General features: G+C 34.7%; 1 protein-coding gene across 2 annotated transcripts; it reads right to left on the bottom strand.

Moving 5' to 3' along the window:
* Positions 1 to 1859: 1859 nt before the first annotated feature.
* On the bottom strand, positions 1860 to 23286 carry LOC143044583 (microfibril-associated glycoprotein 4-like). 2 transcript variants are annotated; one of them, XM_076216641.1, is made up of 9 exons: positions 23176 to 23286; positions 22305 to 22352; positions 21770 to 21852; positions 21416 to 21487; positions 11332 to 11464; positions 9879 to 9997; positions 6955 to 7051; positions 6494 to 6661; positions 1860 to 2166 (listed from the first exon to the last, which is right to left on the bottom strand). In XM_076216641.1, exons 1-9 carry the CDS (start codon positions 23183 to 23185, stop codon positions 1922 to 1924), a joined length of 975 nt encoding a protein of 324 aa, XP_076072756.1. In that variant the 5' UTR covers positions 23186 to 23286; the 3' UTR covers positions 1860 to 1921. The 2 variants fall into 2 exon arrangements, with proteins under 2 accessions (XP_076072756.1, XP_076072755.1); XM_076216640.1 differs by lacking the exon at positions 23176 to 23286 and adding an exon at positions 23031 to 23122.
* Between the last annotated feature and the right edge of the window lie 4367 nt (positions 23287 to 27653).

The following is a 27653-nucleotide window of genomic DNA, read 5'->3' as shown; positions in this document are numbered from 1 at the left end:
GAATGTTTTGTATGATTCGATTTATACTAATAAAAATGTCTTTGATTTGCCTATCTTGAAAATACCAAGGCCGCAACCGAAAACCATGACAACAAAAGTAGTTTACCGATGTTCAAATCTCGTAAACACAGATAACAAACAGAAACTGAGGGGATCACAAGGACTAAAAAAAAGAGCAAGACCGTGTGTATCGAAATGGTAAGCATCTCCTGCTATGAATTCATCAACTACTATGCGAATTCACATTCTAGTCAAATGTCAAAATCGTGAATAAACATTATCAGTAAAATTAAAGATCAAATGACTTGGATAGTATGAAACTGAGAAAACAAGTCGTTAGTTAGTTTAGACACCGACACATCGTATCGGTCAACCAATTCGTGATGGTTACCGTAAAACTGATGCAGCGTCGATTTCATTTGGTTCTTCATAACTCTTTTTGAAGTGTAAGGAGCACAATTCAGTTAATAAGTTCGTATGGTGTGACCATTCACGAGCTTAAAATCTTTACTGAGATATGTAAACACCATACGATGGAGTAGAGAGTAAGTTTTGATGCGGAAAGGGATCGAAATCATCATGTTTGTCATAGATTCTAATTTGAAGTCTTCTATCTGTGGCAATGTCGAGAAGAAGATCAAAATATGAATCTTCTACTTTCGGTTATATCCTTAATCTCAAGTTCACTAGAATGAGATTTATGCACTCATTGAAATGTGGGACATTGAATGACAAAACATTATCAATGTATCTGAAACCTTGCAATATGCCATTTCCTTGTTTCTTTGCAAGGATTCTGCATGAGTTCTGCTTCATATGAGTACAAAACCAGTCGAACATTAGTGGTGCACAGTATGTATCCATTTGAATGCTGACTGTCTGCGGAAAAATCGACAAACCACAGTCAATATGTTGCCTATCAAAAAGTCCAGCCTTCTAATGATACTATCTTCGTTGAAATTTTTGAGCAAACAAATGTGGTCACTTCTTTTTATCTTTTATGAAAATACCGATTTATCCGAAAAATATTTTACATAAATTTGCACAGGCATTTTCTTATGTAGAAAATGGTGGAATGAAGATATGATGTTAGAGAGACAGAAGTGTTACTGGATATAAAAATATATAGAAAACTATTATGTTTTTCTTAGGTTGAAATGATATTGTGATAGATTTGAATGAGTTTGTTTTCCTCTATGTCAGCTTTTAACCAAATGTTTTTGTGTTTCCTATGATTAATTGATGAATCACTGTCCCAACATGATAGGGATGTGTTTTAAACTGACACGAACGTCTGATCGTCTGACGGTGATTATCCCATTATTTTCTGTTTTATAGAAGAAAAAAATTTATGTACAATGCTAAACATTCAAATTATAAATGTTTTGAAAATTGTTAAATGTCATTCGTTGTTTTTCTTCTAAATTTATATATAGAACAGTTTTGATATGATCTAATGGTGAACGTACAGGTTACTTGCTTTATTAAAATCCATACTTTTATTGTAGCTTCGAAGCAAATACAACAACGCAATTCGAAAAAATGAATAACGACAAAAAGACAAACAACAGTTCCACAAATAAAAAAACACCTCTCACGTGCTCAGTAAGATAACATAGACCTGCTCAACATGTGGGATCCGTCTTAAAGTATATAAGTCTTTTACGATAGTTTTAAGACAAAATTTGAAATTTTATCGGTAACATATTATCCAGCCTGAAAATTTCAATAAACGTGAATATCAACTTGAATGGCAAATTATTGTATTTCAGCATCTTAAACACACTTTGAGTGACCATGCTTAAAACTATACACACAGTGTCTGTTCTATGTCACTTTTTAACTTGATGCAACAAAACTTGCTTTTAAATATTTATTTCAAAGTTAAATATTCAATTTTCAAAACGACATAAATTTATAACTAAGTTCTTCTTATCATCATAATACTAGAAACAGTAGACGGAAAAAATTGCGAAAACAGATTTCCTTGCCGGTATACTTCATTGATTCCAAGATGTCGACACATTCCGTACCACCATCCTCCATGATTTCTTACGGCACAGTTCGTACCATTATATTTATCATTATCTCTGTCTTTTGTGGTAAACATTTGCATGTCACCACCACCTGCAGGATTCGGCTTTCCACCGCTATTCATCGCATCATCTTGATAATAAAGCAAAAATGACAGTCGAAATAATGCTGATAATTTCTAAGTAAAACATACAATTTATTGTTGGAGGTGTATAGGAGGGGGTTCAATATACCATGGAAGGGGAAGGGTGGTCAAAATACAATGGCTAAGTAAATTTTCCAATTTTCTTTTCCAAAATTATGTAAAGGAGTTGGAAAAGCTAGAATTTTTAAATTGGAGGTGTTAGGGTGGTGGGTGTCAGTATACCATGTGGAAGAGTGAAAATACCATGGCTAATTAAAAATTTTCCACACACTTTTCCAACAAATTGTAATACAATCCACCTACTCATAGGAGTATCATTACTATTTAAAGGAGTTAGAATAGCTAGAATAAGTGGTGGTGGTGGTGGGAGGATACACTATGGCAGGTGGTGAACATACAATGGATAAGACAAAAATTTCAAAACATCTTTTCCACAAGTGTATCACATTCAAACTAATTATTGAAGTATTATTACATGTATTAGAAGATCAATAAGTACACAAAGTGAGAGTTGGAATAGCTATATATTTTTTTTGAATTGGACGTCTGTAGTAGGGGGTTCAATATGTCATGGCAGGGGGTCAAAATATCATGGCTAGGTAATATTTACCAAACATGTTAAATACATTCCACCAAGTTATTGGAGTATTATAACTATAATAAAGAGTTGGAATAGATATAATTTGTATAACTGGACGTTTGTAGTAGGATGTGCAGTATACCATGACAGGGGGACAAAATACCATCTAAGTACAATTTTCCATACATCTTTTCTAGCATGTTAAATACATACAAACTACTTATTTGAGTATTATTATGTAAAGGAGTAAGAATATCTAGAATTTCGGAAATTGAGGGTGTAATGAGGGATCAATGTACCATGGCATGGGAGTCGAAATACCATGGCTAGATAATATTTTCCAAACGTCTTTTCAGCATTTAAAATACATATCAACTATTTATAGAAGTATTATAACTATGTTAAAGAGTTGGAATAGCTATGAGGAATTAGAAAAGCTTGAGTTTTTGAAATTGGAGGTGTATAAAAGGGGGGGGGGGCAATATTATACCATAACAGGGGGAGGGTCAAAATACCATGGCTAAGTAAAACTCCAACAGGTTTTATCCATTCCACCTACGTATAGGAGTATTATTACTATGTAAAGGAATTGGAATAGCTAAAATTTATGGAATATTTTTTTTTTATTAGATATCTATAGAAGAAGGTTCAATATACCATGGCAGGGGGTCAAAATATCATGTCTAGGTAAAATTTTCAAACATCTTTTCCAGCATGTTAAACACATTCCAACTACTTATTGGAGAATTATTATTATGTAAAGGAGTAAGAATAGCTTGAATGTATTTATCATGTCGGAAAAAATGTTTGGAAAATTTTACTTAGTATTAGTATATTGAACCCCATACTATATACGTACAAATTAAGAAATTCTGGCTATTCTTACTCCTTTACATAATAACAATACTGCAATATTTAAAGGGACACACTTTGTCAAAATCTGTTCACCGATTTGACTCAAATTCTCAGACTTAGGTTTCTGCCTGTAAACATTACATTCACTTTCTTAAAATAACTAGGATTTGGACCAAATTTGGACAGAAGCTTTTGTGTTTTTTTTTTTTATCAAAAGCTAGTATCTAGAAGGATATGTTTAAAAAATGTATTTCCTTTTTTTCCGTATATTACTTTTAAATGGACTTTCAGTTAACATTACATAAAGTCTGCAGTTAGAGATCTTAAAACATTTAAAATAAACTCATCACCGATACCGGGATTGAATTTTTTTATTTACGCCAGACGCGCGTTTTGTCTACAAAAGACTCATCAGTGACGCTCGAATCAAAAAATGTTAAAAAAAACAAATAAAGTACGAATTTGAAGAGCACTGAGGACCAAAAATTCCTAAAAGTTTTGCCAAATACAGCTAGGGTAATCTATTCCAGAGGCAGAAAAGCCTTAGTAACTCAAAAATTCAAAGGTTTGTTAACAGTTAATTTATAATTATGAACATATCAATGATAACTCAAGTCAACACAGAAGTGCTGAGTACTGGGCTGGTGATACCCTCGGGGAATTAAAACTCCACCAGCAGTGACATCGACCCAGTGGTTGTAAATAAACTCACCATAGATACCAGGATTGAATTAGATTCATCAACCATCCTAGATTTTTACCAAACTTGATCAGAAGCTTCTTACAATCAAAAGATAGTATCAAGAGGAACATTTTTAATACTTTTTTTCCCATTTTTGTCACCCTGCGACTTACAGCAAAAAAATCGAGACACTGGGTTCCGCAGAACCTTCACGAATTTTTTAGTTAATAATTTCTTCTCGTTCTGAAGTAATATTTGCCAAACGAACATATAAGTCAATCAATTATTGGAAATGTTATGTCAATTGTAATAATTGTTAAATCGACTTTTATTCCTAAAAAAGATTCAATAACTAGAGGCTCTAAAGAGCCTGTGTCGCTCACCTTGGTCTATGTGAATATTAAACAAAGGAAGCAGATGGATTCATGACAAAATTGTGTTTTGGTGATGGTAATGTGTTTGTACATCTTACTTTACTGAACATTTATTGCTTACAATTATCTCTATCTATAATGAACTTGGCCCAGTAGTTTCAGTGGAAAATGTTAGTTAAAATTTACAAATTTTATGAAAATTGTTAAAAATTGACTATAAAGGACAATAACTCCTTAGAGGTCAATTGACCATTTCCTTCATGTTGACTTATTTGTAAATCTTTCTTTGCTTAACATTATTTATGTTTACAGTTTATCTCTATCTATAATAATATTCAAGATAATAACCAAAAACAGCAAAATTTCCTTAAAATTACCAATTCAGGGAGAGCAACCCAACAACGGGTTGTCCGATTCATCTGAAAATTTCAGGGCAGATAGATCTTGACCTGATAAACAATTTTACCCGATGTCAGATTTGCTCTAAAGGCTGCGGTTTCAGAGTTATAAGCCAAAAGCTACATTTCACCCCTATGTTCTATTTTTAGCCATGGCGGCCATCTTTGTTGGTTGGGCGGGTCACAGGACACACTGTTTAAACTAAATACCCCAATGATGATTGTGGCCAAGTTTGGTTTAATTTGGCCCAGTAGTTTCAGAGGAGAAGATTTTTGTAAAAGATAACTAAGATTTACGAAAAATGGTTAAAAATTGACTATAAAGGGCAATAACTCCTAAAGGGATCAACAGACCATTTTGGTCTTGTTGACTTATTTGTAGATCTTACTTTGCTGAACATTTTTGCTGTTTACAGTTTATCTCTATCTATAATAATATTCAAGATAACCAAAAACAGCAAAATTTAATTAAAATTACCAATTCAGGGGCAGCAACCTATCAACTGGTTGTCCAATTCATCTCAAAATTTCAGGGCAGATAGATCTTGACCTGATAAACAATAATACCCGATGTCAGATTTGCTCTAAATGCTTTGGTTTTTGAGTGATAAGCCAAAAACTGCATTTTACCCCTATGTTCTATTTTTAGCCATGGCGGCCATCTTGGTTGGTTGGCCGGGTCACCCGACACAATTTTTAAATTAGATACCCCAATGATGATTGTGACTAAGTTTGGTTCAGTTTGGCCTAGTAGTTTCAGAGGAGAAGATTTTTGTAAAAGATGACTAAGATTTACGAAAAATGGTTAAAAATTGACTATAAAGGGCAATTACTCCTAAAGGGGTCAACAGACCATTTCGGTCCTGTTGACTTATTTGTAGATCTTACTTTACTGAACATTTTTGCTGTTTATAGTTTATCTCTATCTATAATAATATTCAAGATAATAACAAAAAAACAGTAGAATTTCCTTAAGATTACCATTTTAGGGGCAGCAACACAACAACGGGTTGTCCGATTCATCTGAAAATTTCAGGGCAGATAGATCTTGACCTGATAAACAATTTTACCCTGTCAGATCTGCTCTAAATGCTTTGGTTTTTGAGTTATAAGCCAAAAACTGCATTTTACCCCTATGTTCTATTTTTAGCCATGGCGGCCATCTTGGTTGATTCGCCGGGTCACCGGACACATTTTTTAAACTAGATACCCCAATGATGATTGTGGCCAAGTTTAGTTCAATTTGGCCCAGTAGTTTCAGAGGAGAAGATTTTTGTAAAAGTTAACGACGACGGACGACGCCGGACTCCGGACGCAAAGTGATGGGAAAAGTTCACTTGGCCCTTTGGGCCAGGTGAGCTAAAAAGTAATAAACTCATGGTTTCAAAATTGCACATTATTTCATATATACACTGCTATACTTACAACGACTTGTACCAGAGTAACCAGTTACATGTAGAAGGTAATTGCTTTCTTCATCTTCAACAGAAAACTTCGAATAGTTTGCATATGCCTTTTCTCCAGTGCTATTTACCAATACTATACTGAGTTCGTGAGACCCATACGTTGACATATCGTGAATTTGACTATTTCCTGCAAAATCAAATGAATTATATTAAACATTTCGCAATATAGGTATTGCCAAATCATTTAAGACCTGTCGTTGAATTAGATGTAATATCATCCCAATCAACTATAGTACTTTCGAAGAACTATATTTGACATGACAAAAATTGACAATTTGATAAGAACTTGTCATATTAAAGATTAACTATTTAACCAGACGACAAGTATTCATAATATCCTAAACTCAAATTTCAGTGGTTATAAGCTGATACATAGTTACAACTTTAGCATATGTACCCCATTATTTGTCTTAAATCTACCTAGCCAGTATTCTCCATATGCTGAACCAAAGCCTTCTTTATATTCTTTCCATGTCCGGAAGAAATCAACACTTCCATTAATCCTTCTTTGAATTACCTGTTGGAAACAAACACCCACTGTATTACATAATGGTAAGAAAATATATTACAGAAAAATCGTCCGTTACAAAAAGTGTCTGATACCTTGTCAGAAAATGTTAATGTTAACTAAGCATGTCTGTGACGTTATCAAAGTGGTGTCTATACAATACATCGTACACAAAACATAAAAAACACGTTGTAAATAGAAAAACAATCATCATGGCAGTGTCGGAGAACTATTTGCTTATATTGCTAGAATCAAAGGTTTTTTTTACCAAGTGTCACAACAGCACATACAAACAAATTTACGTTAAAAATCAAAGTGTAACAAATTCAAAATTCTAAGTTGAAAGCACAATTCAAAAGTAAAGGATTTAAAAGGCCATGTCAAATGGAAGCAAATCAGACGTATGCAGTTATTTATATTTATATCTAGTTGTATCAGAAACATAAATGTGTATATATGTCTTTGATTATTTTATATAGATGTTTCTTGTATTGTTCGAAATCAATGACGACGATCATTACAAGATTATACAAACAACTGATTTCTTGAGTACAATATGCAAATACACTGTAATTTACAGAAATGATTAAAAACTTGATTAAAAATATATAGATTTTTTGTTATATAAACTACAATAATCACATTTGTAAATTACATTTGGCGAATTCGTGTCAATGTCACTCATTTCAAACTATATCAATGTATCAACAAATTATACAAGAAATCATTTTGTTTGCATGATTCATTCTTGGTTAATATGATTATCCCTTTGTCAACGTGGTTTTGTTTACAAAAAACCCCAAACATTTCAAGAAAAAAAAGAAAATCTTGTATTCGGATTTTTTTTAAAAGATTATAAAATATAATATTTATCGGCAAATTCAGACTTTGGTTGCATTTTAGATGATGCCATGCAAACGATTCTCTGAAACTGACATTCTCAAGATGCTTGAATTCTTGATTGAAAACATATTTGTCACGTTTAGAGGACGTGTATTTCAACAAACTATCGGCATTCTAATGGGAAACAATTGTGCCCCTCTTTTGGCCGACTTTTTCCTTTATTGATATGAGGCTGACTTTATACAGGAACTTCTTACGAAGAAAGAACAGAAGTAAGCAGTATCCTTTAACTTTACTTTGCGCTATAAAGATGATATTATCTCACTTAATAATTCCAAATTTGGTGATTATGTTAAATGCATCTACGTGTGCCTCATATCTTGACATACATTTAGAAATGGACAATGAGGGTCGATTGAAAACAAAATTTTACGACAAAAGAGATGATTTCAGCTTTCAAATTGTACACTTTTCATTTCTATGTAGCAACATTCCAGCAGTGCCTGTATGCGGAGTATATGTCTCCCTATTCACTGCAATTGATACGATATTCCCGGGCTTGTAATTTCTATCATGATTTTTTTTTTAAAAGAGGGTTACTGCTGACAGAGAATATATTAAACCAAGAGTTCAAAATTGTGAAATTACCCCGTCGTAAATTTTACGGACGCCATCACGAGTTGGATGACTGTTATGGAATATCCGTTTCACAGATGATAGCGGATATGTTCCTTATGTCGTAAACACAATTCCGTTCCCTTTTCACGAATTTGACCTACCAAATTATATTTATTACCGGAGTGTGTACCAACATGAGCAACATGACGGGTGCCACATGAGGAGCGGTATCTGCTCACCTTTTCGGAGCACCTCAGATAATTAACCCCAGTTTGTGTTGGGGTTCGTGTTCCTTAGTCTTTTTTTTTTCTATATTGTGTTTTGTGTTCTTATGTTTGTATGTTTGTCTTTTTCTTTTTTAGCTTATGGCTTTGTCAGTTTATTTTCGATTTATGAGTTTGAATGTCCCTCTGGTATCTTTCGTCCCTCTTCAACGTAAGTAATGTATTAACCTGTAATATACTGGTTAATTCATATAATCCTGCAAATGTAACAAAAAAAGATGAGATGTGTATTATAACCGAATGGCAAATATTTATTACAAAACACGTGTACTTTTTTAAATGAAAAAAAAAATCTTCAGAAAATGTACTACTTTTGATATATTCTCTCTTTCGTACTTTAATTTATCAGCTTTTATGTTTACAGTGACCTCTCGTTAACTATTAGGATATCGCACTGAGTGCAACTGCGAAGGGAAATTATATGATGGAAGATAAAAGTAAACTAATATGGACGGAAGATAGTATTTACCGACTCTGAAGGAAAAAGAATACTACATCAGTTTATTTAATAACTGTTATTATGACAAACTTTAATAAACAAATGAAAACGCAGGGAAAATATAGGAAACCCCCCCCCCCCCCCCAAAAAAAAAAATATATATAAAAACTAATAAACATTACTGTACCATCTCACTTATTAAACATGAACTCATCACAACATTCATCATTATGTGTTGATTGTTATCCAAGATCACAATCTGTAAACTTCGAAACCAAAACTCGAAAGTTAATTTGATGCCAAAATTTTCAATTTGAAATTGTTTGACTTAAGATTGATCTGTTGTCCAACATATATAGAAGGTCTTTACTAGAGATATGTGAAAAAGAGTATCTACTGTAAGAATAAAGATTCTATCCTTGCAGAAAGAATGCATATTTGATAAATTGATACGTCCTCTTCCAGAAACATCCACCTAGCTCCCATTTTGGATTTTTCTGATTATCGAACTAATCTGCAATTTTGATTAATGATGTTTCATGAAGATCGGAAGCAAACAGCCTTCAAGAAGGCAGCAAGAAACCACATATTCAAAAATATTCACAAAGAACCAGTGTACCCGTTTTGACAAGTTGAATGGACAGATACTTACAGTCCATTTCTTGCCTTTTTCCATGATACAATACACATGTACTGGATGGTTTTGGCTTGATGGGTATATTGTGTAATCACCACTACTGTTACTCTGAATATCTTCACATTCTCTTGGAACTTAACAAGTATACAATAACCTAGTTATTATGCTATTTCCTAACGCAATTAAGTTGCAATTTGAAAGGAAATCAAAGAAATAATCGGAAATCATGAAGTAACACTTCGAAACCGACATTATATCAATATTATTTTTTGTTTAAATTCGGTTTTTAAAGTTCTGTGTATTAACATTATTTTCTATTTCCGACAAACTGTTTTTGATTGGATACTGAAAATTGAAATCTGGAAAATGACCTGGATTTCCTATTGGTATGCAAATATTTTTCAGCGTTAGTACTAAAGCAAATAACATAAAATCTTTCGGAATTTTGGATTCTAAATGTTCTTCAACTTCGTATTATATTTGGCTTTTTTAACTTTATTGATTTGAGCGTCAATGATGAGTATTTGTAGACGTAACATACGTTTGGCGTATACTTTTTTCTTCTCAATCGATTTATGACTTCCGAACAGCGATATACTACTATTGCCTTTATTAATCCTGGTACGTTTATATATGATAAATTATTTACTGCTACAAAATAGCTAGGAGACCAGAGAATTTCATTTTACATGTACTGTGGACTCATTTATTTTCGTGGGTACCAATTTTCGTGGATTGATGAAATTTTATATTTTCGTGGACATTTAATTTCGTGGTTTTGCCAAAGTCTGAATACAACCTTATGGAAAATTTGTAATTCGTTGAACATTTGAATTTGTGGTTTACCTATACCCACGAAATCTACTAAAATTTGTATCTAACGAATAATAATGAATCTACACTACATATATTACGACGTTTGACTAGATATACTGAGTTACATTTAAAAACAATAATCCTAATACGTATAGGTGCCCACTCATACAATTAAGGAAGCTGGCTTGTCATGTTTTGGATTGTTTGTCCGATTTTCGGAATCCTCTGGTTTTATCCATTTGAATGCCTTGAAAAAATTCCACGGTGACCCCCATTTTTCTTTTTGTTAATCTTTTGCATGTATAATGATAAGCCATCTGTATAAGGCTTATAAAATTTTAATTACTTTTTAACAGTTTTTGATAACTTCAACCTGTCAATGATAAAGCTATGTAAAGTCAAGAGAGAATATTTTCCCGCCAAAATTCCAATGACTAATATCTCGAAAACAAGCACGGCGACCTATGTATTTTTTTTGCTCTTTAAATTCCTTTATTAATCCCCTATCAATATAAACCAATGTTTTGAAAAGTTCATTACTTTGAAACTGAGAAGCCAACTCCCTTAACGATACCTTTAGACTGAAATAAAAATAAGTACACCTCGTATTCAAACAGACGAGTTTTAAAGCCAGCTTTATGAATATTCTTACTATTATTCAGGTTGTCACAGGTAAGATCCGTATTACATATATGTGTATTGTTACAACAGCGATGACATAATATATGACTATGGTCACTGGTTCTCTTTCCAAAAGTATTTTGCAAGTCTTGCGCTGGACACATCTGTAAAAAGGAAGACACAAAATGCTAAATAAAAAAAAGAACCTGTCAAATCTTACAATACATAACATTAGATTATAATGGTTTTTAAACCAGCCCGAAATAAGTATGATAATCTTGTATTTTAATTATGTTTAGACATATCCAATGGATTTCCAGAAACTGAACTTGTCACTTCGTCTGCAGTAATAAATGAGGTACTAAATCTTTTTAAGAATTTTCATTTAGTCGAATGCTCTTAACGTGTTTAGATACCAAGACATCATTTGGTTCAGATTTTTGCGTTTGGCAATTAAACATGTTAAAAGTTACAGTAAAACCAGAAAAACAATTCGGACATGACAAATGGTAATATTTTCATTTTCAAAAAATCCATTGATACTGAATCAAGTACCTACAATGTTTTATAAGCGTATTGGAAATAAGAAAGCAAGTTATCTGGGGTAATAAATTTATCAAATTTAAAAACAAGCCGCTTATTATGCATAACTGGATACAAAGTGATTTTATTTATATTAACGATATTATTGACGATAATGGAAAAATTGCCCAAGATAAAATATTTTAAAAACTGCGAAACACTAAAAATTGGATAGCAGAAATGTCAAAAGTCAAAAGCTCAATTCCAACCTCATGGCTAAAAGCTTTAGCTACGGAAGAATCCATCAAATCAAAAGTAAATTTTAACCGATTATTTATCAATATAAACAAAGAAAACATAGAAATTGAAATTTAAGTAACAAAAACGTGTATCAATTGCTCGTTCAAAAAAAAATCTCTCCAAACATTGGAATAAATAAATGGAAAAATGAACTAGAAATAAATTATGATTTCACCAAATATATGTTTAAGTTTATACATCAACATTTAAAACTGAATAAACTCAAAATTTTTAGATGGAAATTAATAAGTTGCATTTTACCGAATAGAGAAAATCTCTACAAATGGAAAATCGACACGAGTCCATTTTGTCAACTTTGTCAACTTAAAGACACGTATCAACACTTTTTTATCGAATGTAAATTTCTAAAAGATTTTGGGAAATCATTAATAAAATCTTATCTCAAATGAATTTTAATAAAAAAATTAACTTAAAAGATATTGTAATAGGCTACAAAATAACAAATAATGAGTATATCGGATTCAATATAATTCTGACACTTATAGGATTTGCTATCTACAAATCATACTATGTATCCAATCAAAGAAATAAATCTACTAATATATTCAATCTCTTTCAATCTGAATTTGACGAATACGTAAGATCCTACAATCTACAAGAATATACTACAGTCCAAGTGCTTCAAACTTTAATTTCTCCAAAAATAAAACACTCTTAAGATATTTATAGGACACTTCAACCTGGGAACAGTATATCTATATGTTCCTGCTTCAACTAATATAAATAAAAAAATGACTCACCTAATTGTTTAAAATCCAAATAAAAAAGATATAAAGTCGCAAAATTCAACATACATCCTTTAAAAAGCATGCTCTCTCTCACCCTTAAGGGGGTTCGCGGGTCTAAATCATTTATATAGGATTTCTCTATATTTTTCTATAAATGAACTTTATCTTATAGTTAATAGAAAAATAAAATAAACTAGAGGGTCCAAGGACCCTGTGTCGCTCACCTGATATTTTTATTTACAATTGTTGCATGATAAATGCAACTGTTGTACTGTCGTTTAGTTTCAGCGATATAATACTAAAAAGTGCATTTGAAACCTATGTTTTATTTCAGCCATGTGGGCAGGCAGGGTCATCATACACAGTGGTCCCTGGATATCCTAGTGGTGATTTAAACCAAGTTTGTTTAAATTCAACAGTTGTTTCAGGGGAGAATTTTTGTACAATTTATCTAACAAGAAATGCAAAGTAATGAGAAAGTTGTGAAGTAGTTTTGTTGTTGTGCAACCCCCCCCCCCCCCCTTTGCCAAAAAAAACCAAAAAGGTAATAAAAAATTATCATATAAGGGCAATCTATCCTATTAATGATTTCTGCAAAATTCAGTTGATTGTGCAAGGGTTGTATAGCCAGCTGAGGTCGTTAAAAACTCTCTTTCTTTTGTTGTTGCAGATAGATCTTGACCTGATAAGCAATTTTACCACATGTCAGATTTGCTCTAAATGCTTTGGTTTTTGAGTGATAAGCCAAAAACTGCATTTTACCCCTATGTTCTATTTTTAGCCATGGCGGCCATCTTGATTGGTTGGCCGGGTCACCGGACACAATTTTTAAACTAGATACCCCAATGATGATTGTGGCCAAGTTTGGTTTAATTTGGTACAGTAGTTTCAGAGGAGAAGATTTTTGTAAAAGATAACTAAGATTTACGAAAAATGGTTAAAAATTGACTATAAAGGGCAATAACTCCTAAAGAGGTCAACAGACCATTTTGGTCATGTTGACTTATTTGTAGATCTTACTTAGCTGAACATTTTTGCTGTTTACAGTTTATCTCTATCTATAATAATATTCAAGATAATAACCAAAAACAGCAAAATTTCCTTAAAATTAACAATTCAGGGGCAGCAACCTATCAACGAGTTGTCCGATTCATCTCAAAATTTCAGGGCAGATAGATCTTGACCTGATAAACAATTTTACTACATGTCAGATTTGCTCTAAATGCTTCGGTTTTTGAGTGATAAGCCAAAAACTGCATTTTACCCCTATGTTCTATTTTTAGCCATGGCGGCCATCTTGGTTGGTTGGCCGGATCACCGGACACAATTTTTAAACTAGATACCCCAATGATGATTGTGGCCAAGTTTGGTTTAATTTGGTCCAGTAGTTTCAGAGGAGAAGATTTTTGTAAAAGATAATTAAGATTTACGAAAAATGGTTAAAAATTGACTATAAAGGGCAATAACTTCTAAAGGGGTCAACAGACCATTTTGGTCATGTTGACTTATTTGTAGATCTTACTTTGTTGAACATTTTTGCTGTTCACAGTTTATCTCTATCTATAATAATATTCAAGATAATAACCAAAAACAGCAAAATTTTCTCAAAATTACCAATTCAGGGGCAGCAACCTATCAACGGGTTGTCCGATTCATCTGAAAATTTCAGGGCAGATAGATCTTGACCTGATAAACAATTTAACCCCATGTCAGATTTGCTCTAAATGCTTTGGTTTTTGAGTTATAAGCCAAAAACTGCATTTTACCCCTATGTTCTATTTTTAGCCATGGCGGCCATCTTGGTTGGTTGGGCGGGTCACCGGACACAATTTTTAAACTAGATACCCCATTGATGATTATGGCCAAGTTTGGTTTAATTTGGTCCAGTAGTTTCAGAGGAGAAGATTTTTGTAAAAGTTAACGACGGACGACGACGACGGACGACGACGACGGACGACGACGACGGACGACGGACGCCAAGTGATGAGAAAAGCTCACTTGGCCCTTTGGGCCAGGTGAGCTAAAAAGTGGGGTCACCGTTAATTTGCGCTCACAATCTGCCTTCGAAAGAAGCATACATTTTTGTAAAGGTGGTTTTTTTCTGTTGAAGTAAAAGGAGAAATAAAGGTAATATCGAAATAAAAAAAGAAATTTATTTCAGAAATCGCTCAAATTTTACAATAATTTAGTTTAAGTACAGTTTATATTGAAATTATATTAAAAAATATAGGTCACCGATGACTTAAACAAGATATTTCAATTTTAAAGCCAAAAAATGGCATTTTTCCACCAAAGGGAGATAATTTGGAACTTTTTCAATGATGTATACATTTTATAAGTCATCTGGGGCCAACACGAATTGATTGTTTTGAATGATTTTTGTACCATATGATAAAGTAACCACTACAAAAGGTAACAAATAAAATTTGTAATGAAAAACAAATGTTTAATTTTTTTCTGAAATTTTTATACCCTCGAGCCTCCTTAAACAAGGTAAACTATCCGATCAAGAAAATCGATATCACACACTCTTAAATCATGTAATTTTTAAACGAGATAATTGACACCGGACAATCAATTTCGGATAAGGGTATTATATGGGCGTCATTTAATTTGATTACATGTATTGAAGAACAGTTTATCATTAATTTCAGATCAGAGTATTCAATTGTATTATATTATTATTGAACATAGTATTTAATTGTAATATTGTAATATTCTAATATAAAATATATGAAGGATATTGTGGCCATTACTAGTTTACGAGTTTCCATTGTCCAAAGTTGAGGCCTTAGAGAGAAAGATCAGTGCATGCCTAAGAAGATGGTTGGGTGTGCCAAGAAGTTTCAGCAGCATTGGATTGTACAGCACAAGAACAAAGCTACAATTACCAATGAAGGCATTGACAGAAGAGTATAAAGTTACAAAGACAAGACAGGTTATGACGTTGAGAGACAGCAAAGATGCTAAAGTGAGAGGAGCCAAAGTAAAGATCAGGACAGGAAGAAAATGGAAAGCAGAGGAAGCAGTTAAGGAAGCTGAGACTAGACTAAAGCACAGTGTCATCGTTGGTGTAACAGCAGTTGGTAGACAGGGATTTGGTATGACAACAAAACCAAGGTGGGATACAGCAAATGAGAAGGGACGGAGGGAACTGGTGCAACAGGAAATACGACAGGTGGAAGAAGAGAGTAGGAATGTTAAGGGAGTAGGAATGAAACAGCAGGGTAGTTGGTTGAATTGGCAAGGAGCGAGAAGCAGGGCTTTGACCTGGAGCGAGATTTGGAGTATGGAGGGATACAGATTGAGTTTTCTACTAAGATCAGTGTATGATGTTTTACCAAGCCCATCAAACCTCTATACCTGGGGGTTGATAGAAGACCCAACGTGCACCTTATGCAAAGACAAACCAGCATCTCTACAGCATGTGTTGTCAGCATGTACAGTCGCATTGAAAGATGGAAGATATACATGGAGGCATGACAGTGTATTGAAAACAATAGCAGCAAAGTTGGATACCACCAGGAGAAAGAAGAGAAAGATGCAGAAGAACATCACATTTGTAAATTTTGTGAGGGCTGGAGAAAAGAAAAACAACCAGGCAGAAGGTTTAGGGATACTTGGAACAGCATCAGACTGGCAGATGACAGCAGACATACATCAACGCATGAGTTTCCCAGCAGAAATAGCAGCAACATCGCTAAGACCAGATATAGTCATTTGGTCACAGGGAACTAGGCAGGCGGTCTTGTTGGAACTGACAGTCCCATGGGAAGACAGAATAGAGGAAGCTTATGAAAGAAAGATGGCAAAATACCAGCAGCTAGTAGAGGATTGCAAACAGCGGGGATGGAGGACGTGGTGTTTGGCAATAGAAGTCGGATGCAGGGGCTTTGCAGGACAGTCAATGTGGCGGGCACTTAGGACCTTGGGAGTAGTAGGAGCAGAGAGGAAGAAACTGATTACAGAAGTGTGTAGAGAAGCAGAAGTGGCATCACAGTGGATTTGGAGGAAAAGAGACGAAGTGTGGAAAAGTACAAAGTGTTAGAACAATGAACATTTATTGTGTAGATAATGGACAGATTTAGATATACAGAACAGCATTCAGTTACAGAAGAACAGCAATGACATCAGCTGAGACATCGGAGCCGTGTAGGCCATCCAGTTCCAGGTTCAGATTGATCACCTGAGCCGGCGCACCTCTGGAGGTTGTTGTGGAATAGCGCCGAAACAGCCAAGGAAGGAGGACCCCACCTGATGATGGAATTGGATTAGCATTCCTTTGATGTTTACAAGGTAATCAACTTCTGGAAACCCAGTGACCACCAGGAAAGTCTGGTTGACGACTGTGAAGAGAACAGTGGCAACCTGGAGAGACAGGAGGCAGCCAGGAGAGACTGGTAACCGGGGCATGAGGCTTGGCAAGTCAAAGTGCATCTCCTGTGAAGGGGAACCCATTTTACACGCTATGGAACGATATATACTAAGACACCCTCGGGGCTGTGCGAGAGCGAGGGAGGATGAACAGCCCATAGGACAGGACCAGGAAACGACTATGGAACCGACAAGGACAACGAACCAGAACAACGGATGTAAATGTTTTTGTGGTAAAGTCTGTAAGAATTCTAGAGGTTTGAAGATCCATCAAAGTAGAATGAAATGTGTGCAACCCCATTCTGGCAATCAACGCACAGAGAGATCTGGTCAGACGGAGGAGGAGACCATCCAGGAAGCAAACCACAGTGATGATAGCCTCCCTGTGACCCAGGGTGAGGATGAGCACGAGGAACAGCCTACAGAGGTAGAACAACTTGACGAGACAGAAGAGATAGAGAGGATAGAACCAACAGTCCATAGAGAAGACGGGATAGAAACAACAGTCCGTAAAGAAGACGGGATAGAACCAACAACCCGTAGAGAAGAGAATGAGCCACGCAAAGAGAAGATCAAATGGCCAACGAATGCAGACAAAGCAGCTTGGAAAACGCTTGACGAAGATTTGGAAAACATCTTAGAGGCAACATTAGCAGGCAGTGTAGACAGAAAGATAACAGCAATGACGTCCATTATTTACAGCGTAGGAAAGGACAGATTTGGAGTGGTACCACAAGGGAAACAACCAACAAAACTAGGCCATAGTAACCGGAGACAGAAGAAGATCAAGGAACTGAGAGGAGACCTGAGAAGGTTAAAGAAGAGGTACAAAGTCGCCAATGAGAATGAAAGGTTACCATTACAGCAGTTAAGAAAGGAAACTAGGGAGAAACTTAAAACACTTACAAGAGCAGAAACGCATAGAAGAGATAGAAAGAAAAAGGCAAAGGAGAGAACAACATTTACAGCAAACCCATTTCAGTATATGAAGCGATTATTTGGAGCGAGAGGATCTGGCAAACTGGAAAACTCGAGGGAAGAAGTGGAAGAACATCTCAGGAAGACCCACAGTGATGAGAGACGAGGAGAAGACCTGGAAGAATGTGAGAAATTGTTAACACCAGAGGAGCCAAAAGAACAGTTTGATGAGTCAGACCTGAAGTTCCAAGAAGTGCAGGACGTAGTGAGAAAGGCAAGAGCAGGGTCAGCACCAGGACCAAATGGTATTTCATATAGGGTATATAAGAACTGTCCCAGACTGATCAGAAGGTTGTGGAAGCTATTAAAAGTAATTTGGAGAAGGAGAAAGATGACAGAGTCATGGTACAAGGCAGAAGGATGTTTTATACCAAAAGAAGAGAACTCCAGGAAAGTTGAACAGTTTAGAACCATCTCCCTATTGAACATTGAGGGGAAGATATTCCTGGCAGTTTTAGCAAGGAGAACGACGAGGTACCTGCTTGGCAACGAATATACATCGCAGTCCAGAAAGGAGGCATGCCTGAAGTATCTGGTTGCATCGAACACACCAGCGTTATTACACAGATTTTAAGAGAAGCAAAGGAGAAGAAAAGTGACTTAGCAGTGTTTTGGCTAGATCTGGCTAATGCTTATGGGTCCATACCTCACAAACTAGTAGACCTGACATTGGAGAGGTATCATGTTCCACCAACTATCAGAACTATGCTGCGAGAGTATTTTGACAAGCTTGAAATGAGGTTCACAGCTGGAGACTTCACCACAGCTTGGCAGAGACTTGAGGTTGGAATACTAACGGGGTGTACAGTATCAGTAGTCCTGTTTGCAGCAGCAATGAACTTGAGTGTAAAATCAGTAGAAAAACCAAGTAGAGGACCATTATTGTCATCAGGGGTCAGGCAACCACCAGTAAGAGCTTTTATGGATGATATGACAGTGACAGCAAAAACAGTCATAGAGGGAAGATGGACTTTAGAGGAATTGGAAAGGATGATTAAGTGGGCCAGGATGAAGTTCAAACCAAGTAAATCTAGAAGTTTGATAGTGAGGAAAGGCAAAGTGCAAGATGAGACATTTGAGTTAGCAGGTGAAAAGATACCAACAGTTGGAGAGAAACCAGTGAAATGCCTAGGTAAAAAGTTTGATGCAACACTAGCAGATATGGTAAACATGGGTGAAGTTCAAGTGCAATTGGTAGAATGGCTGACGAAGATAGACAAAAGTGGGCTCCCAGGAAGATATAAAGCCTGGATACATCAACATGGGGTCTTACCAAGGATATTGTGGCCATTACTAGTTTACGAGTTCCCATTGTCCAAAGTTGAGGCCTTAGAGAGAAAGATCAGTGCATGCCTAAGAAGATGGTTGGGTGTGCCAAGAAGTTTCAGCAGCATTGGATTGTACAGCACAAGAACAAAGCTACAATTACCAATGAAGGCATTGACAGAAGAGTATAAAGTTACAAAGACAAGACAGGTTATGACGTTGAGAGACAGCAAAGATGCTAATTTATATAAAGTGAGAGGAGCCAAAGTAAAGATCAGGACAGGAAGAAAATGGAAAGCAGAGGAAGCAGTTAAGGAAGCTGAGACTAGACTAAAGCACAGTGTCATCGTTGGTGTAACAGCAGTTGGTAGACAGGGATTTGGTATGACAACAAAACCAAGGTGGGATACAGCAAATGAGAAGGGACGGAGGGAACTGGTGCAACAGGAAATACGACAGATGGAAGAAGAGAGTAGGAATGTTAAGGCAGTAGGAATGAAACAGCAGGGTAGTTGGTTGAATTGGCAAGGAGCGAGAAGCAGGGCTTTGACCTGGAGCGAGATTTGGAGTATGGAGGGATACAGATTGAGTTTTCTACTAAGATCAGTGTATGATGTTTTACCAAGCCCATCAAACCTCTATACCTGGGGGTTGATAGAAGACCCAACGTGCACCTTATGCAAAGACAAACCAGCATCTCTACAGCATGTGTTGTCAGCATGTACAGTCGCATTGAAAGATGGAAGATATACATGGAGGCATGACAGTGTATTGAAAACAATAGCAGCAAAGTTGGATACCACCAGGAGAAAGAAGAGAAAGATGCAGAAGAACATCACATTTGTAAATTTTGTGAGGGCTGGATAAAAGAAAAACAACCAGGCAGAAGGTTTAGGGATACTTGGAACAGCATCAGACTGGCAGATGACAGCAGACATACATCAACGCATGAGTTTCCCAGCAGAAATAGCAGCAACATCGCTAAGACCAGATATAGTCATTTGGTCACAGGGAACTAGGCAGGCGGTCTTGCTGGAACTGACAGTCCCATGGGAAGACAGAATAGAGGAAGCTTATGAAAGAAAGATGGCAAAATACCAGCAGCTAGTAGAGGATTGCAAACAGCGGGGATGGAGGACGTGGTGTTTGGCAATAGAAGTCGGATGCAGGGGCTTTGCAGGACAGTCAATGTGGCGGGCACTTAGGACCTTGGGAGTAGTAGGAGCAGAGAGGAAGAAACTGATAACAGAAGTGTGTAGAGAAGCAGAAGTGGCATCACAGTGGATTTGGAGGAAAAGAGACGAAGTGTGGAAAAGTACAAAGTGTTAGAACAATGAACATTTATTGTGTAGATAATGGACAGATTTAGATATACAGAACAGCATTCAGTTACAGAAGAACAGCAATGACATCAGCTGAGACATCGGAGCCGTGTAGGCCATCCAGTTCCAGGTTCAGATTGATCACCTGAGCCGGCGCACCTCTGGAGGTTGTTGTGGAATAGCGCCGAAACAGCCAAGGAAGGAGGACCCCACCTGATGATGGAATTGGATTAGCATTCCTTTGATGTTTACAAGGTAATGAAAATAATACTTATCTATATGATACTCTGTACTTATAGATACTAACCATTTCAGGGTACCTTACAGTTAAAGTGTAGCGGTAAGGTCATTGTTAACAGCTTTAGTGCAATAAATTTATATTCAAGTGTTAAAAAAAAAAAAAGCGTATTGGTACCAGTCGCACGATATGTGTGTCTGGTATAAAATCAACAGAATCCCGAGACAAATTCTTTTCAGCTTCACGACCGTAAAAGGCCTTTACAAAATAGACAAGCTGTTTGAATTCTGCTTGAGTGAAATGCAACCTGAGTGAAATGCAAGGACTAGTAAACTAATTACAAACGACAGAATATTAGAATATTACCTTATGGTCTGCACATCCACCATCATAACGTGTTTCACCATTTGATGTTGTATACTTCTCAAGAAAACAAACCTGAATAAATATGAATAGTGGTGTTTAATTAATTGATTTTTTTTCCATTTGATGTTATCAGTTTCAAACAAAAGAACACATTGACAGTGATTCATTAAGATAAGAACAAAACGCTATACATTCTTACTAAATGCCGTTTACCTGTTAAAATGGAGGAACAAGCGTTGTTATAACTGCCTGTACAAACATATATTGATATATTGATGGGAAATCATTTAAGAGCATTGATGTTGGCGGGAAATCTTTAACCTAAATTGGAAAAGTAAGGATTTGACATATTACCTCATTATCAGGACAGGTAACTATGTGCTGACATTGTTCACCTTCTTTCAAATCCGTACAAGAAAGGCATTTTCTTGTGCATTCTGAAATGAAAATTATTTAATGTTTTGTCAGTGTGCATGGTGTTTTTTTTAGCATTATACTTATATTTTGTCGCTCCAATGTGTAGCACAACATTGCCTGTTTTTTTTTTTTAATAAACTTTAAAAATGAATAAAATCTTATTTAATACGTATTTTCATAATTTTAAAAATCTATATGGTATTTTCTGCTATGGTGCAGCAACAGACTCTTCATTTCTAGTTTAACCGTTTATTATATATCTACATATATGTCATCATCAAGTTCTACTTCATTTTACTTCTGTTTGCCCTCAACTATTGTATTTGTATTTATATTGTAATTGTACTTTCTCTGTAACTTGTATTTAGTTTTTAGACAATAAATTATCTATCTATCACTAAATTTGATAAACAATGGAACTACGTTTATCTTAAATAGATAGAATATCTTAAACCTCAATAAAAATCCTTACCACAGACAAGTGCTAACGTTGTAAAAAGCAGGATTGTACATCTTATAACTGAAAACAAAAGAAGAATAGTTTAAAAATAAAATTCTACAACAAAATTCCTTTAGTTAAACTCATCAAAGCTTATAATTTGGTACAACAGACTCGCGTGTCACTTCTGTCTTGACATGAATTATCATTGCTATGATAATGATAATGAATAAACTGTTTTCAAAATTTAAGTTTTCGAAATAGAAAGGGTTTTTTATCCCCAGGAAAAGATGACCTCACCTTTATTAGGCTAAACTCTTGGGAATATTTGGTTCTCAATGCACTTGAACTTCGTACTTATTTTGGTCTATTTAACTTTATTGATTCATCCTTTGTAGGTGAATCGCGTGTCAGGTGGAAGCCTGGTATCTATGATGAGTTTATTTCTCTACACAAGTCTCACAAGTAGCGCCCAAATCTAACAGTTTAAATGCAAAGTCAAAAACGAAGTTAAAACTCTAAAAACCAAAACTCCGAAATGTAATTAAATAAGTTGGTGATAAATAAAAATGATAAAAATAATCATAATGAATGCCTGTTTAATAGGTTTGTTTGGACTTACTATCATATTATTGTTTAACTGTAACAAAACAAAACTGAGTTCTTGATGAAATAAACATTTTTTTATATATCCTAAAAAAATCATATATAAAAACTGATATTACATGTTTAAGTTATCATAATGTAAATTGACGATACCTGTTTCTACATTCTGAAAACAAATCATCTTTTATTATATTATGAACTGACTCGAACTGCGTTGTTACATTTGTAGCTAGTTCGTCTTGTTTGCGTTTTCTAGTTTAATGGGTGGTATGGAAAAGTAAAAATAGAGAAAACTTACCACTAGTCATCTTGTAACTATATACACTCCTTTATAGATAGTCAGACACATTAGGCTTATCGTTTATATTTCTACATGAAATGGGACAAACCTTATCATGTGCACATCATATGATTCTAGATTATGCATGTATAATTGTATGATTGCAAAATGTCAGTTCATAGTTTTACTAAAACTTTGCTTAAAGTTATATTTTGCTCCTCTGCTACTCGGGGACGCGACGTAAGCCCTAACGGAACTTTTTTTCTCTCGTATTTTATGCTCTCGAATGGTGAATGCATCTTCGATTTTCGTGTTTGTACCCATACGTTTATATAAAAACATCAATTGGCGTGACGTAGTTAACCTTAAGGTGACTTTCTTGTTTGTGTTTTTGACTGTACAAAAACGAAAAAGGCACTTTTAGAGTTGAATTTTGTGGCTTTTTACTTTTGTTATTTGTTTTAATGCTTAGTGCTAATCAGATAAGTTAAGTACTTTCAAATCGATTTTTGCAATTTGCAATTATTTTTTTTTTTATTTTGTGATGTTACAGTTGACTTCATTGTAGTTTATATAATAGTAAAAAAATTTTGTCATTCCAGGGTTTTATTCCTTACTACACGTTATGGATTTTCCTTATCGTCAAGCCCGTAAATACGGTTAATATCCTCACCTTAATAAAAACAATGTCAATTCAAAAAGTAAAACAAGTAAATACATGTATAGAGTCATTTAATGTGTGTGTTATTTGATTGTTTTTGTGAACGTATCATCAAATAAAGAAAACCAAATTTGTTGAGCTGTGTCTATGCATATTGCAATACAGAAACTCCATTCGAATCATAATTGAATCTGGATGGTGGGTCCTCAATTTTGATCTTTATTTTATGATGTCATTTTCTCTATTCTTTATATCTTTTCCAATTACCCTCTATTCTTTATCTTTTAGCACCCGATTATTCTTTATTCTTTATCTTTTATCACCCGATTATTCTTTATTCTTTATCTTTTAGCACCCGATTATTCTTTATTCTTTATCTTTTATCACCCGATTATTCTTTATTCTTTATCTTTATCACCTGATTATTCTTTATTCTTTATCTTTTAGCACCCGATTATTCTTTATTCTTTATCTTTTAGCACCCGATTATTCTTTATTCTTTATCTTTTATCACCTGATTATTCTTTATTCTTTATCTTTTAGCACCCGATTATTCTTTATTCTTCTTTCCCCCTTATTTTTCTCTATTCCTTTCTTGTTGTTGATATTTATTTACATTTGGTCCAATATTCACTATTATGTATGTATTCCCTGTCCAAACCCTCTGACACTCCTTTCTCTACAGGAATGCAGCAGTGTGTCTCCGCTGTTTTTGTTGTTTGGGGTACAACTATAGATTATTTTGAACTTTTTGATATTTTTTCACGGTTTGTTTATGATTACTTTTTTTTAATGTCCGCACACCAGAATTGATGATTTCCCCCTAGTTTTAAATAGGTACTGCCCTATTGCTTTTGATTGTAAATCCTCTTTTTCTGTGTATTTTGAGGACAGTATAAACAGCCAGTTATTCAGGCAACTTGTGTTGTCAGGCTACTGTATCATTTATATAATAACCTTATGTTTTTATTTAGTCATACAAATTAAGGTCAATTTTGAAATTTTGAATTTTTCACCAAATAGTTAAAATTTCAAAATTCTAAATTAAGTTTTAATATTTGATAGTTTAGATATTTTATCAAACTTTAAAAGTACTAAACTTGACGTGCAATTTTGATTATTTCGCTTTTTGAAAGTTTGATTTTTTAAATTTTTGATTAATATAAAAAATGAAAAGGGGCGAATGGAGGGTACCTGTAAACTACGAAAAGGAATAAAAGCGAAAAGAAACGAATACTTAAGAACTATTTGGTTTTCCCAGCGGCCATCTTTAAGGAGTAACAGTGAATAGTGATCAACTCGCAGTTAGCCAAATAGTATGGTAGGGTTGAGTGTGTATATATATTTCTACTGAACTTTAAGCAATAAAATGGCTCAATATACACGTGTGTTATTTTTTGTTTTGCTTTACGACTTCTTACTATCTGCAATCATATCGGCAGATGAAATCATTGAATGTACATTTTGAACGATATCATCTTTAAGCTTTAATCAACTATTTCTTTATAAATTGTTGGCCTTCTAATAATCACCTTGAAGCGTAACTGATGAAGATAGTTCTAGAAAAGCACTTCGGACGCATGCAATTTTTAACGTTCTGTTTTCATTTTATATCGATAGCATATCGATCATATAATAGTACATATGAGAAGATGTGGTATGAGTGCCAAAGAGACAACTCTCCATCCAAGTCATAATGTGTTAAAGTAAACCATTATAGGTCAAAGTACGGTCTTCAACACGTAGCCTTGGCTCACACCGAACAGCAAGCTATAAAAGGCATCAGTTCAAAGTATTGGTACGGTAGGAATACTGAATCCTTGGTGTCGCAATGAACGTTGCGCTAGCCTCGACCGTGGGAGGTTGTTGATATTTTTTTACACTGCTACCCTCTATACACGACGAATTTAAGAATAAGATTAAATATAAATAGCTTGTAGCTAAGAAACTATTATAAGGTATCTAAATAAACCCATCATAGATACCAGGATGTAAATTTTGTATTTGCTCCAGACGCAAGTCTACAAAAGATTCATCAGGGACGCTCGAATCAAATAAAATAGAAAAGGCCAAATAAAGTGATATATGGTTAAAAACGCCAAATAAAGTACACGTTAACATCCAACTCATCGTTCTTGTTTTGTAAAAAGCTGAATACATTCATATCATATATAACGTATACCATAAACTTTATTTTCAACCTGCATATTTATGAAATAGTTGTCGCTGTACATTAAGCCCCATCTATCCATTTGTACATTTAGGTGTCGGCATTTTTCAAAATTGATATTTTTGAAAGTTAATGTCAACGTTAAATGGTAATCTATTTGGGAATCGGAAACATAAATATTGTCAATAAGGTGACACTAAATTTGACTTGGATACTCCCACGAGGGGCTTCAATAATGGTGCATTTTCAGGTGCAGATCAATAAATTTGAAAAGGTGGGGACCTAGTCAGGGACGACCATTTAACTTCAAGATGGGTGGAAAAGGTATGGATTTAGAAAAAAAATAATATTTTGATCCCCAATTTGATGAAAGAAACATTCTGCTCAAGCAGATGCCATATACATTAAAGTTTTAAATTTTGAACCAAATAATTTGATTATTAGCGTTGAAAAACTAAATAAAATTGTTCGCGCGATAACAAAATTCTCACATCGACAAAAAAAATATATCCCCCTTTTTGAAGTTCAATAGTTGCTCCCTTAGACTATTTTTGGATTTATATTTGTAAAAAGTATATGCTTTTATCATATATGTAGCTCTATTAGGGGTCCTAAATCCGCCACTGTTTACAAATAGTAAATAAAAGGAATCGGGATTTTTTTTGTATGAATGGATAGTTCCGTATTTGTTATTAATTCATTTTTAAGTTATCGTACGACAATCAACTTCTTCAATAGTTTCGGTTCTTATATTTACTTGACTTTCAAATATTCGGTTTTCAGCGTTCCGCAGGTAAATGCTTAACTTTAAATTCAGCGTTTATATGTCCTGGTTTTTCGAGAGCAACATTGGTGTATGGCCAAAATGGCAAAATCCATCGCACAGAGAGCGGGGCACTCTCTTTACAAACCCTATTTTGACTGGACGTACTTGTACTTTGCTCAAAGTTGATTGTCGTACGATAACTCACAAATGCGCAAATAACAAATACGGAACCATTCCTTGGTGTAAAAATGTTCCGTTTCCTTTTAGTCGCTATTTAAAAACAGAGGCGGATTTAGGGTGCCACCGACTCCTAACGGAGCTACATATGTGATAAATGCATATCCTTTTTACAAGCATCGGTCCTAACGTTGTCTAACTAGGCCCCAGGCCATATTTTCAAATTCATGGATCTGCTCCTGAAAAAATGTACCATCATTGAAGCCCCTCGTGGAGGTATCCAAGTCAAATATAGTGTCACCTTAGTGACAATATTTATATTTCCGATTCCAAAATAGATTACCATCCTGTTGGTCACTTCAACTTGACCATATGTTTATCGTTGATATGAACTTTTTAAAATTGTTTTCAAATTACCATTTCAAAATGCCGACACCTACAAATGGATAGATGAGCGCTTAATGTACAGCGGCAACTATTACATAAATATACAGGCTTAATGTTTATGGTTTACGTTTACTAGTATATGGTAAGAATGTATTCAACATTCAAGCTACTTATATTTGATTTGCCTCTTAAATTCAGCGTGTATAGCGGGTAGTATTGCCAAATACATATCAACACCTCCCACGTTCGTGGATAGCAAAACGTTCATTGCGACACCATACATTCAGTATTGTCAGTATTCCTTCCGCATCAATGCTTAAAACTGAAATCCATTA

This window comes from Mytilus galloprovincialis, chromosome 9, assembly GCF_965363235.1.
Source record: "Mytilus galloprovincialis chromosome 9, xbMytGall1.hap1.1, whole genome shotgun sequence".
NCBI classification, from domain to species: Eukaryota; Metazoa; Mollusca; class Bivalvia; order Mytilida; family Mytilidae; genus Mytilus; species Mytilus galloprovincialis.
Note: the sequence above shows the minus strand (reverse complement) of the source record. Positions and strands in the feature narration are given on the sequence as shown.